We start from the raw sequence: 12,215 nt of genomic DNA on the forward strand, positions 1-12,215 counted from the left end.
CTTGTTCCTGATCTTTTGACAGCCTGCGCTCAAACAGTTCAGCCAAGCTGACGACAGCTCCTTCTTCTCAGAGAGAGTTAGTGTACGAAGCGGCTTGTTGACGCCTTCCAGCAATTATTGCAAAAAAATTTCTTCATCTACCGCAGAAGCAGACCTGAGGTCATTCAAGCTGGACGCAAAATCACCCAAACAATTATCGACTTTCGCTCTCCATAGATTTTGAGCGAAATTTCCTGTAATTTTTTGAACATTTCTGTTTGGAAATCAACTTGCCCATACAGAAGTTGATAAATTTTTTTACTAAGCAAATACTGCGTCGCGCCGACCTAGTCAGTTGACGGATGCTGCTCTGCAGAGAAAACTGAAACTACACTCTGAATCCTTCATCTTCTAGAATCAACATTTCAGGTCGTCTCCAAGATTGAATTCTTCTGGGCAACAGTATCAGCTAAGATATGGCACCCTGCTGACAAGGCTTCTGAGGCAAGTCGGTCACCGCAATGATTCACAGCAAACTTAAGCTTTAATTCTATCAGCTAACATAAATAGTCACCAGATGCACCGGCAAACGAACACACTGCACCTCTGTCATCACTCACTCGCTCCACGCCACCAACTGCCAACCGCAATACACCTCATTTATTGCTCTACAAAAGAGATTATTTGATGCTCATGTACTATTAATTCTTCAGTGTGTTCGCCATATTTTTTTCTTTATCTGATTGATAACTATAACTCGAATGTGTTTTGTACAGAATAATCACTTCCCAAACACAATAAATTATTGTTTAAATGAAACAGATGTGAATATTGTTTGTTTAAATAAAATATCAGGAGAAAAAAATTTCTGTGTTATGGGATTTTATCATGAATAAAAATGTCGATTAGTTAAGTCATTCAACTGGCAATTGTTATGCTACAAGCAGATAGAAAAGAGAATTTGTTTCAGACAATTTGCCCAATTTTGAATTACACAAAATGTCAGTTTGACATTGAGACATTTCTGAAACTGCTATTCAACAATGCCGGCATGCATGTATTGCTTTAGCCGAGCATTTTATTCGACACAGCCACATTTGATATTGAAATGAAATGAATTTTTTTTCTTTAGATGCAGTAATATAAAGAATAAATGTGCATAAAATTTGAAGATTGAGTTTTTTTGTTTTTATTATTATTGTTTCATCAAAACTGACTTAACTTAATTCAAAATCACTTGAGAATTTTTAATTCAACTCATTAAAGAAATAATCGTAGTTTAACATTGAAAATATGCCAAGAAAATTAATATTACTTCAACAAAGTGTAACTGAAATTTTCTAATTAAAATAATATTATGTTAAAATTTACGTGTACATATATATAGATTTATTTATTTATTCATATGTTATCCAATTATCTGGCATATTATTATTCGTATTATAATTATTACAGATAACTTGTGACAAACACTGTTTAAACAAAGCTATCCATTTATTCTTTCTCAACAAAGCGAATCAACCTATAATCAGCCCGATTCCAAATCGCGACACATCTTTGGCAAAATTCGTGAAGCCACTCAATGCGAAAGTAAAAGGTAGTGGAGTCAGCTTCTTTTCAAGAATCGCGCCAACATTGAAATTGGAATCCACTATACCTGAAATTTTACCACGAATAGCCCATAAAAAATGAAAATAAATAAATATATAATTTATACCTCGAAATACAACATTCGCTTTGGGCAAATCTATCTGATAACCTAACGATGCGGTACTTTCTCTAGTACGAAAGTTGGTTTCCCATTCAACGCCGAATTGCAGATTTTCTCGCTTTTTAACGTGACAAGACAAATGAAATGCGTTGCTGCCAAATGTGCTGCCCAGTGTAAATTGATTTCCTAAATAAAAAAAAACAAAAAATTATCACAGTTATCTTCATTTACATGAACAATTTTTTTTCGATTGTTTCTTTTTAAAGAAAAACACTATTAATATTGTTTTCTCGACTGACTCGGTTCATGCAGAAAAAACATGCATTATATGGAAAATAAATTTTCAATTAATCAAGGCAATTTAAAAAATAATTTCAATTATCATTGAATGCAAAAATATACTGCTTACCTGAATATCTGGCAGCGTAATTTAGCAAAGTATTTTGACCACCAGGAATATTTTTTCCATACTGATATAGCAATTCGACGCCTACATCCACACGGGGATGCACTCGACGAAAATAAGAGGCAGCCATCACGCCAGAATCGTTGACGAGATCGGTGTTTGCCAGAGTGAACGCAGAAGTAGAGACTTTCCCACGCCATTCAGCAGTGCATTGACCAAACAACAATCTTCCGTTCATCAACTAAACAACAACAAACTGATTGAGTAAATAAAAAAAATTTTTTTAATTAATAATTAAATTTATCATGATCAATGAGATCACATCAGTTACCTGACTAGCGAGCGTTAATCGCAATCTATCAGTTAGATGATGCATGAGCCGAGCAGTCACATTTCCCGACGCATCGGTATCACCTAACAAAACTGGATAAGCCTGAAATTAATCACGAAAAAGCTTATTATTAAGGAAACTTTCAATTGTCCACAAAAATAAACCTCTTGAGGACCCATCTGCTTCTTTCCAACGTAGGTGGCACAGAAGTGATAGCCGTTGTTGACTGGTGACATGTTCCACGAGTGGCCGACAGAAAAATGATTACTCAACGATTTTTGAAGATGCAATTTTGCACCGTCAAATATTACCGGAAAGATATCTACAATGAAATAAAATAATAATTTTGTAAAATAATAAAAAAGACAACTGAAAACTGAAATGTATATATATAATGTTAAAATGAACAAAACTAAAAGTTTCCAAAATCGAAGAACAAAAGAAGAATCGAAAAAAAATTTACGCAACTACTTTTTTTAAGTACACAAGTCATTCAGATTTAACCGTATAAAGCACTTTTGTCAGAAAAATTAAAATAATCAGAAAATAAATTTATCTCATTGAAAGTTTCATCACCTTTACACTTTTTGTGTACTTCTTCAATTGGCCCGGGATTGTTTGCGAATAAATACGAAGCTTTATCTTCTGGGTTAAAAGCTGCGCTTTTTGATTCTTTACTTTCACTCGCCATTATTTCGACCTGAAAAAATGAAAATTTCAACTTTTTCACTAATATTTACCAATAATCAATGCGGAAAGTAAATTTAATGAAAACACTAACGGCTGTCACTATTTTTAAAATTAACAAGTCACGAAAAACAATATTTAATTCATAAACTATTGGATAAAAAATTATCATCAAACAAGCACTTATCATCACGTAGCGTTGCACTTTTATTCTAAACTTCACAATGTTAGAAACTTGATGACAGACAGTCCGTTCTGATTCGCAGTGAAAACTTCAAAAATTTAAAATTTAACAAAAAGCGATTCTTTCTTATATATAATAAAATAAATCAAATATTACAATTTAATTTTAAAAATTACATGTTAAAATCAACCAAATTAAAAAATTTTCAAGAAACTAAGGCAACAATTTACAAAACACGGAAATCAAGATTTACTATAAAATTACGGTCATCATTGTTAAATGAAATATTTTGACTGCGCTCTACACGAAGTAAAATAAAGCACATTTATTAATGGAAAATTTATTGTTACTTTTTAAGCTTTCATAACAAAAATTTGTCAATTTTTTAAACACCGACTACGATTGCATTACTTAGTAGAATATCCCGTAATATTAATTATACAAATGTACAATATTCATAAAATTTGTTTAAAATTTTATTTTTAAAAATATCAGTAAAATAAAAGTTAATGGTATTTAAAATGATTAAATTTTTAATATTAAAAATTTATTAAAGTAATAAAAATCAAGTAAAATGTGGATTGTTGATTTCGCAAAAAATTGAAATTTCAATAAAAATTTGAAATATATTAAATATAAAAAAACAAAAATATAAAAATAAATTTTATTAGAAAATAATCACGAGGCAGCGTAAATTGTACAGTTATTTCAACTTGACAATCTCAAGTGTTGTACGGTATAAAGTATATTATTTGTAGTTTTGTTTTTTTGGTGCGTTAGTTTGGTGACAAAATGTCGGATGTGGGTGATTGTTTCGAAGAATTTCACGCTTCTGTGTACATTGCAAAAGAGGTTAGTGGCAATGGTGGATTATTTGACAAAGTGAAAAATTTCGTTTCAAGCGTCTGCGAACCGCTTTCGCTTCATTTCAGCATTCGACCTTGTTTGACGCAAGAGAATCCCGACTTATTCACGGAAAAATTTCACACGTCAATTTCTTCAGATTGGGAGGATGTGGAACAATATCACGAGTCCGTGAGTGAAATTATCAAAAGATGGTGTTCGACCATAAGGGGCAATTTGCACGAACAGCCGTTGCTCGAATTGATCCAAGATGCGACGTTTCCGTTCCAACTGATTCCATTGCACAGATACAATCTGCAGGGCAAGGTGTCTTTCGGTTTCATGCTCAATTTCGGCATCTTCACCGAGCACTGTGTTGTCGACCTCAGCGGCAGTTGGACAGCGAAAGCGATCTTCGAACACGACCGACGCTGCTTTAGCATTACGATTTTCAGAAAATTTTCCAAAAACTGCTCTATGAAGCTGCTGATACTGTATGACTCGGTGTCGGCGATTCAGGTGGATTTCAACGACGGAAAAGCGGACGTATATTTCACGCTTTGTCATCCGCCGTTCTTATTCGGTCCGGATGGAGGCGGTGAGCAGAAAAATCAGCAAAGACGTTTGGTTCGGCTGAACAAATTTTTCAGCTGCGATATGGAAAATTTTGGAAAATGCAAAGTGATAAAGATGACGAAAAGTGTTACCAAATGTATTGCGTTCAAGAAATTTTTTTGGAAATTTTTGCTTCGAATGAAAAAGCGTTGTTGGAATGCGAAAATTTTTTTCGGTGCCGTGCAGACGATCAGCGTCGATAATTTGGTGCGAGAAGATTTCGCCAAACGGGAAATCGGCGATTGGCCATTTTGGTGTCAGTATTATTGGCTGGCTTTGGGCTCGCGACACCACAGCATTGTTTACCAGTTGACCAATCACTTTTTCGACGAAGTTAGTCGCTGCCTGACAGAAAATCTCCGTTCCACCGAGGTGGCGTTCATCCAATTGTTGTGCATCATCGACAACAACAGTCAGCTTATTGTGAACGTGCGCCAACGATTTCGGCAAGTTTACGACAAACAGTGCAGCTTGACAGATAATGATTATTCCATTGAACTGGACCTCGCTGCACCGTACGTGTCGGTCAGGAAGGTGGTCATCACGCCGACACGAGTACTGTTGTCAGTGCCGGACAAAATGATGAGCAATCGGATATTGAGACAATTCGGCTCGGATTTGGCGTTGAGGGTGATTTTTCGCGACGAAGGCGGCACACGTATTCCCGCTTCGAAATTCAGCTTGACGTCGTTGAAGCAAATTGTCACCACGGTGATGATGAAAGGTTTGGCAATTGGTCCCAGATTGTACCAATTTTTGGGCTGGTCCAATTCGCAGCTTCGCGATCACGGATGCTACTTTTACGCCAGCACCGAACAAGTGAACGTTGAAGAGATTCGGCGTTGGATGGGCGATTTTTCGTCAATTCGAAGCGTGCCCAAGTTGATGTCCCGAATGGGCCAGTGTTTTACACAAGCTTTCGCCATCACGGCCATACCGTTCAATCCGGACAGCAAGGAAGTTTTGATCGAAACTGACATTCAAAGTAGCGATTCGAAATTTTGCTTCAGCGACGGTATTGGTCGAATGTCCACCAAGCTGGCGGAAGAAGTTGCAGAAAGACTCGAACTTTGGCCAGTGCCGAGCGCTTTTCAAATTCGCTACGCCGGCTTCAAAGGGATGCTGTGCGTCGATCCGCGCTTGGACGGCGACGTGAAGATGGTCTTCAGGCAGAGCATGCACAAATTTCACACCGAAGGTGCGCACACTCTGGAAATTGTCAAACACAGCCAACCGTGCGAAGTGAATCTCAACCGACCGTTGATTATGATTTTGGACCAGGTCGCTTTCAAAGAGGGGGTCCCGGTGAACGGCCGTGTTCAGAACCGTATCATGCAACTGCTCGATCAGCAAATCTGCGAACTGTCCCAAATGTTGCTGTTTGAAGATCAAGCGAAATCTGTACTGTCGGCCACTATGCATTCGGAAATGAATTTCGAAAAATTAGCCGACGCTGGATTCCGTTTCACCGAAGAACCATTTTTTCGTAACATGCTCTTGGCATGTTATAAATTCAAAGTCAAAGAAAAATTGTTCCGAATGAAAATCGAAATTGACCCATCACTCGGCCGAACCATGTACGGCGTGATGGATGAACTGGGTCTGCTCCATCCTGGTCAAGTAAGTCCATCACTTTTTTTAATTATTAGTTGGAAAAAAAAATTATCAACACTACTATACATATATTTTTGTATTTTTTTTTATTTTCGAGGTTTTTATTCAATGTTCCGCCAATATATTACGTCCAGGTGAAGACAAGCGTGTCATTACTGGTAAAGTGATGGTGACGAAAAGCCCTTCCGTGGTTCCTGGTGATGTTCGCATTTTGACTGCTGTCGATTTGGAAATTTACCACTATTTGAACGATGTGATCGTATTTCCGAAAATCGGCTACCGCCCGGTAACCGATCAGATGGCTGGGTCGGATTTGGACGGTGACGAATATGCGGTGATTTGGGATGAAGAATTGATGTTCTGCAACAATTATCCGGCAATGCTTTACGAGAAAGTAATTTCGTCGGAAATCGACGGCGACATAACTTCGGACAAAATGGTCGACTTTTTTTTGCATTACATCTGTTCGGATTCGATTGGCCGAATCGCCATAGCTCATCTGGTCGCTTCGGATTCGTATGGAATTTTCGACGACGTATCGAATTGTATTGCAAGAAAACACTCCATGGCGGTGGATTTTCCCAAAAGTGGCGTAACACCACCGAAATTGGAAAATGATGAAATTCCATTGAAATATCCAGATTATATTCCGAAATGTTACAATTCGTTGTACAGGAGCAAATGGTTGTTGGGTAGTTTGTATCGGAAAGTGTACATGTTGAATTCGATCGCTGAATTGAGTTTGGCGAGAAAAGTGACAACCGGTAAAAGTGATCCCCATTTGAAAATAGCGGAAGCGAAAAATTTCGAAGAGAAAGCGAGAGCGATTTTCCAACGGTACAAGAGCGAATTGCATTCGTTGCTCGACGAATATGGAATTGAAAATGAATTTCAACTTATAACTGGCAAAATAACAAAAATGCACAGTCGACTGTCCGACGGTGAACGGGACGATTTCAGTTATTATAATACGGAAAAAGTTTTGAAAGTTCGTCTGGGTATGCTTCAAAAAAAATACAAGAAACTTTTCGTCAGTCAATTTTCGTCCGTTGTCAGCAAAGAACAACTGGCGAATTATACCGAAGTTCAAGCGGCCGCTTCGGCTTGGTATTCGGTCGCTTACAGGGACGCGGAAATTTCGAATCGTACCGCTTTGAGTTTTCCTTGGCTTGTTTGGGAAGTGTTGCTCGATTTGAAATTGAAAAATTGTCCATCGGAACGAATTGATCCGGTTGTAGTGAATTTGCAAAATTTTATCCAAATCCAACGGATGAACAATGAACAATTGATGGAAATTATCGACCGGATACTTGAAAATTCGAAAGTGAACCGCGAAAATCGACAACATTTCGAAAATGTCCAACGAATATTGTACACGTTGTTCAACTGGTGCGACAGTGTTGGAATGTTTGTCAAAAGTGGAGGAAGTGCGGAAGTTGTGAACGTTGTCGGCCAATTGTTCGTCGATTTTGTCGCTTTTTTCGAAAAATCCATCGAAAATGAAATGGCATTGTTGGAATTGAACGATACGAATATCCGGTCGAATGGTGCCATTTCGGACCACTACTGTGCCAGGGTTCTTTTGAAATTTTTGGAACATTGCGTCAATCGACGATTCGATTTTTCACCGCACGGTCAACAATTTTCCAAAAGTTCCGAAGCGAACATTCTCTACCGGTCAGCTTTCAAACAATATCACGGTATGGCTGTCAGTGGAAATTTTCGAGGTCTATTTCCAGGCGACGGTATTAACGAAGAAACCGACATATTACTTTCCGACGTACGCGAAATGGAACCAATGATGTTAAATTTGTCGCGCGAAACTTTGGCTTGTTTGAAATTCGGTGCAATTGTTGACATGTTGAAAAAATGGTCCGAATGTGAAGATGTTGCTTTTCGCAGGTAATTATTAAGTGGAAAGCATATTTTTTTTTAAATTTTATTCTTCATCTTTTATTTTAATCGCGTATTTATTGCTTTTTTTATAGAAATTTTTTTTCCATTTTTTTTACAATTTATTATTATATATATTTTTTTTCATTTTGCGTGTGGTGGAAATGAGACTCTCTGTGCATTGTCTCGCTTTGTGATATTTCCAATCGTACATCGATTGTCCATCGTATAGTTTTTTTGTACGATGTGATGATGCGAAAAAAAAAGTTTTTTTTTCTTAAATTGAGAAAGAAAATTATTATACATGTATGTATGTTGTACATGTATGTGAATATTTTATTTTCAGTGTCAACATTGAAAGTGATCGCGATGATCGTTTTATGATCAGCGCCTATGGCACGTTGCAAGCTCGTCGACGGTTGCAAAATATTTTACTTTCTGCCCATATTGAACAATGGTTGGAAAGTGGAGAATGCAATTGCGACGTTGATGAAATAGCCTGGTTGTGAATAGACATGTGGAGCTATTCACTTTTTCCAATTGTTTTTTTTTTCAAGAAATTTATTCACACTCATCACTAGCCGCATATACATTGACAATTTACTTACAATTTATCAACTTGCCAGTCTTCTACAGAGTTGATGTTAAATTGTTTCGATATGTTCAAATTTTTTCAAGTTACTGAACAGCAATTTTGTTTTTGTTAAATTGAATGAAAAGCTGTTTTAAAAAAAAGTATGCTACTGAATTTTGTTGAACAATAAACTGAATTACATACCGTTTTTTTCAAAGTAACGTTCGCGCATGTATTAGTGAGTTTTTTCTGTTGAAAATATTAATAATACATTATTACTTTCACTTCACAACTTTATATTTTTGTACAAAATATAGCGAATGGTAAGAAAGAGAAAATTTTTTCTTTTCCTCATGTGGTGGTGGGTATACGGTAGAAGTTGCAGTTGTTCTTTTTTTTCAAATTTACACGTAAATAATCAAGTGAGGAATATGAACAGAAAAAAAAACAAATTGCACATATATTTGCTAGGCGGGTAAGATGGCCGTTTTCCCTTGCATATTTGCTGCGGCTAACATTGAACTGACTATGGATTTCTTCATCATTCGATAAGTGCGATGATTCCAATAGCACAATGGTAAGACCATTATAATAACTATTACGGCTAGAATGAAAAAGAGCAACAAAAAAAATTTTTTTTTTCCAATATAAAATTAATCAACATTCTCATTACCGGCTATGAAGATTACTATGACGAAAAATATGGTCCATCCTTGGGCCCTGTGTATGCAGAAAGTTGTACACGCTCCGCCGTATTGACTGGGAGTTTGTATGCATTCGCCGTAAATGAAGACATTCCAGTATGCGTTGTATCCGCAATCTTGGTAGCACAATTCTGCATTGCTGTAATAGTTGGCTTGACACCGGCAGTTCCATCGGTTCAAATATAGCCGCACGCAGCCTTCGTCGTGGTCGCCAATGCAAGTTTCTCTGCACACCACTTCCGTCTCATAATATCCTATACCGCCGAGCACATTTTGACGCAAAGCTGACTCGCAGATTGAAATCAAGCACACGCCCAAATAGCCCAGGATAAAGACAATTTTGTTGTTCTTTTGCTTTGCTTCGAAGATTTTCATTGTACGTTTCACGTGTGCAATCAAAAGCTCCACTTCATCTGAACAAGCTGTATTGAAAGAAAATGGTGCTTGGAAATGCAATTTATATTCAAAATTGAATTTCCATTTATATAGCCAATAAATAATTTGCCCAATAAAGAAAAACATTAAACGTCAATGGAAAAAAGCAAATTTTAATGCAAAAATTAATAACATTCATTACAGCACGGTCAAGCAGCAATTTTTGCTAAACTTCAATACAACAGCAATCTCAGCTTCCAACTCGTCTGTTGTTGTGTTGGCAGCAACATGATGAACGTGCAAATGAAGACAATTATTGATATTTTTCTCATTAATTTATTTTATTCAATCTTGTGCAATTATGGCTTTGCAAACGATGATTTTTTGAAAAAAATAATATTCATTAAATTAATAAAAACAAGTCATTGAATATAAAAAAGAAAATTATTTCAATAACAGCAATACGCATTACTATTCCATATGATTATACTGTATTTGCGAATTTCTTTTGTAAAGATTGTTGTTGTTAGCTGCGGTTTTCCTGTGTAATTATTTTTATAAACAAAATATTATATTTTACGTTTTTTTTGTTTCAAAATAAAATTTGCGCAGTTTGCACCGTTTACAATTGAAGCAAAAAATTTCAATATTCATCGAAGCATTATTCAAGTGAATTATTATACTTTTGAAATATGAAAAAAAACAAATTTTCTGATTTAAAATGCAAAAAATTAAAATCTGCATGCACTTGTGAAAATGCACAAAGAAAACAAATAAAATTTGTACACTTACATGACGGTTGAGATGGTAGAAGCGACAAAAACGAAAGGATACGAGCGAGCTGTACGGCAGAATGGCAAAATTTGCAACCAAACGCATTCAATTGGCCAAAGTAGAATTGAAACGGAAATCAATAGATGAATAGATAAATCGGCATACCTCAAAATAGCAAATTCTGTTTTGCAAATTCATTGCAATTCTTACTCATCGAACAAAACAAAGTTTTGCCATTTTTGGTTTCATTTCAAAGCATTTATTATTATTTGCTTGACATAAAAAGGTGGGTTAATTGATTTCATTAATTTTTATTTTCATCATTGAGCATCATTTTTGCTATCACTAAAAAATGCATGCTTTTGCAAATTAGCTTCTTGTTGCATATGCTAACAATTGCTAAATTGCCCCAAAAGTAGTCAGTGTTCTCAAAAGTATATCTGTATATATATCTTTCATGCATGCATATGTTCATCATATATAGATTAAAATTGAACATTTTGCAATTCCACTTATTTGTAATTAATAGAAATTTTTTATTAATAATTGAAACAATAATAAAACATGCATTTTTTTATTATTAATTTCTGATAAAAATACACATTTTAAAATAACTAGCAGTATAATGACTGCACTATTCACACATTTGGCAGTGTAATTCTTAAAAAAATTCATTTCATGTAAATACATCTTTAAAAAAATTCCTTCTTTACACTCATCTTATGACATCACTTATATTTCATAAGAAAATTTGTGAAAATTAACAATATAAATCAATGAAACAATTATAAATGCTAATATAAACACTTTTCATTGAAACATGTGTACTTTGCTAAATATAACTATTAAAAAAATATTTTTATCATGTGAAAGCTAATTTGAAAATTAATTTTTTTTATAATATAATTAAATTAAAATTATTATGTTTTTTTAATAGAAAATCACATGTGCATGAAAGTATAAAATGAAAAATATGGCAATCGATATTCAACTTGCAGTTATTTATGAAATTTATTGATCAATCAATTCCTTATTTACTTGCAAACTTTTTCATGCATATGCAATGTTAGATTTAATTATAGTATTGAAAGATGCCGATAAGTTTTTCAATTGAAACCTTGAAAATTATCGTATATGAAAGAGAAGTTGTGATGACAGAATTTTTTCTGCACAAATTGTTAAATTTACAAAATTTATACTTTTCTCCATAGTAACATTTGTAACTTTTCTGCACCACCCTTCTGTGGGTTGAATTTGGCTGGATTTATTCTTCTATTTAGTGTTTCATAAAAATAGATAATCCATTTTCCATTTCAATAATATACATTGCCAAGTTGTAAAAGTGAATCGTTGTAAGAACGGAATTTAATCAATTGCTATAAATGCTTTATGTTGTTATGCATATTTTTTTTCGTTTCTTTTGTTGATTAATTGAAAGCATACAAAAAGTTATGAAAATGAAAAAATTACACAAATTCATCTGCTTAAAATATGTGCAATTTTCTTATTTAGCTGAGAAAAAAAG

At 34.9% G+C, this 12,215-nt stretch overlaps 4 protein-coding genes across 4 annotated transcripts; 1 reads left to right on the top strand and 3 right to left on the bottom strand.

The window, feature by feature from the left end:
* Positions 1 to 114: 114 nt before the first annotated feature.
* Tsp_01519 (hypothetical protein) lies at positions 115 to 639 on the bottom strand. Its single transcript, XM_003377275.1, has 2 exons — positions 600 to 639; positions 115 to 233 (listed from the first exon to the last, which is right to left on the bottom strand). Exons 1-2 carry the CDS (start codon positions 637 to 639, stop codon positions 115 to 117), a joined length of 159 nt encoding a protein of 52 aa, XP_003377323.1.
* Positions 640 to 1,295: 656 nt separating this feature from the next.
* Positions 1,296 to 3,623, bottom strand: Tsp_01518 (eukaryotic porin family protein). Its single transcript, XM_003377276.1, has 9 exons — positions 3,529 to 3,623; positions 3,266 to 3,386; positions 3,004 to 3,127; positions 2,592 to 2,749; positions 2,428 to 2,529; positions 2,100 to 2,337; positions 1,697 to 1,876; positions 1,502 to 1,636; positions 1,296 to 1,309 (listed from the first exon to the last, which is right to left on the bottom strand). The coding sequence occupies exons 1-9, from the start codon at positions 3,621 to 3,623 to the stop codon at positions 1,296 to 1,298; spliced, it is 1,167 nt and encodes a 388-aa protein (XP_003377324.1).
* A 467-nt stretch (positions 3,624 to 4,090) lies between these two features.
* Tsp_01517 (RNA dependent RNA polymerase family protein) lies at positions 4,091 to 8,772 on the top strand. The gene is made up of 3 exons (XM_003377277.1): positions 4,091 to 6,376; positions 6,468 to 8,272; positions 8,610 to 8,772. The coding sequence occupies exons 1-3, from the start codon at positions 4,091 to 4,093 to the stop codon at positions 8,770 to 8,772; spliced, it is 4,254 nt and encodes a 1,417-aa protein (XP_003377325.1).
* A 532-nt stretch (positions 8,773 to 9,304) lies between these two features.
* On the bottom strand, positions 9,305 to 10,206 carry Tsp_01516 (conserved hypothetical protein). The gene is made up of 3 exons (XM_003377278.1): positions 10,179 to 10,206; positions 9,511 to 9,954; positions 9,305 to 9,441 (listed from the first exon to the last, which is right to left on the bottom strand). Exons 1-3 carry the CDS (start codon positions 10,204 to 10,206, stop codon positions 9,305 to 9,307), a joined length of 609 nt encoding a protein of 202 aa, XP_003377326.1.
* Between the last annotated feature and the right edge of the window lie 2,009 nt (positions 10,207 to 12,215).

The sequence above is a fragment of the Trichinella spiralis genome (genome assembly GCF_000181795.1).
Source record: "Trichinella spiralis strain ISS 195 chromosome Unknown Scfld4, whole genome shotgun sequence".
Lineage (NCBI taxonomy): Eukaryota > Metazoa > Nematoda > Enoplea > Trichinellida > Trichinellidae > Trichinella > Trichinella spiralis.

Bases quoted from the DNA above. Each gene is read 5' to 3' on its own strand.
- Tsp_01519 (XM_003377275.1), bottom strand. From the start codon at position 639: ATGAGGTGTATTGCGGTTGGCAGTTGGTGGCGTGGAGCGA. The intron at 234-599 runs GTGAGTGATGAC...AAAAAATTACAG, and splicing joins CAGTTGGTGGCGTGGAGCGA to GAAATTTCGCTCAAAATCTA.
- Tsp_01518 (XM_003377276.1), bottom strand. From the start codon at position 3,623: ATGTGCTTTATTTTACTTCGTGTAGAGCGCAGTCAAAATATTTCATTT. The intron at 2,750-3,003 runs GTGATGAAACTT...ATTTCATTGTAG, and splicing joins AGTACACAAAAAGTGTAAAG to ATATCTTTCCGGTAATATTT. The intron at 1,637-1,696 runs GTATAAATTATA...GTAAAATTTCAG, and splicing joins AGCGAATGTTGTATTTCGAG to GTATAGTGGATTCCAATTTC.
- Tsp_01517 (XM_003377277.1), top strand. From the start codon at position 4,091: ATGTCGGATGTGGGTGATTGTTTCGAAGAATTTCACGCTTCTGTGTAC. The intron at 6,377-6,467 runs GTAAGTCCATCA...TTTATTTTCGAG, and splicing joins GTCTGCTCCATCCTGGTCAA to GTTTTTATTCAATGTTCCGC. The intron at 8,273-8,609 runs GTAATTATTAAG...TTTTATTTTCAG, and splicing joins GAAGATGTTGCTTTTCGCAG to TGTCAACATTGAAAGTGATC.
- Tsp_01516 (XM_003377278.1), bottom strand. From the start codon at position 10,206: ATGTTGCTGCCAACACAACAACAGACGA. The intron at 9,955-10,178 runs GTTGGAAGCTGA...CAGCTTGTTCAG, and splicing joins GCCAACACAACAACAGACGA to ATGAAGTGGAGCTTTTGATT. The intron at 9,442-9,510 runs GTAATGAGAATG...TTTTCATTCTAG, and splicing joins CATAGTAATCTTCATAGCCG to CCGTAATAGTTATTATAATG.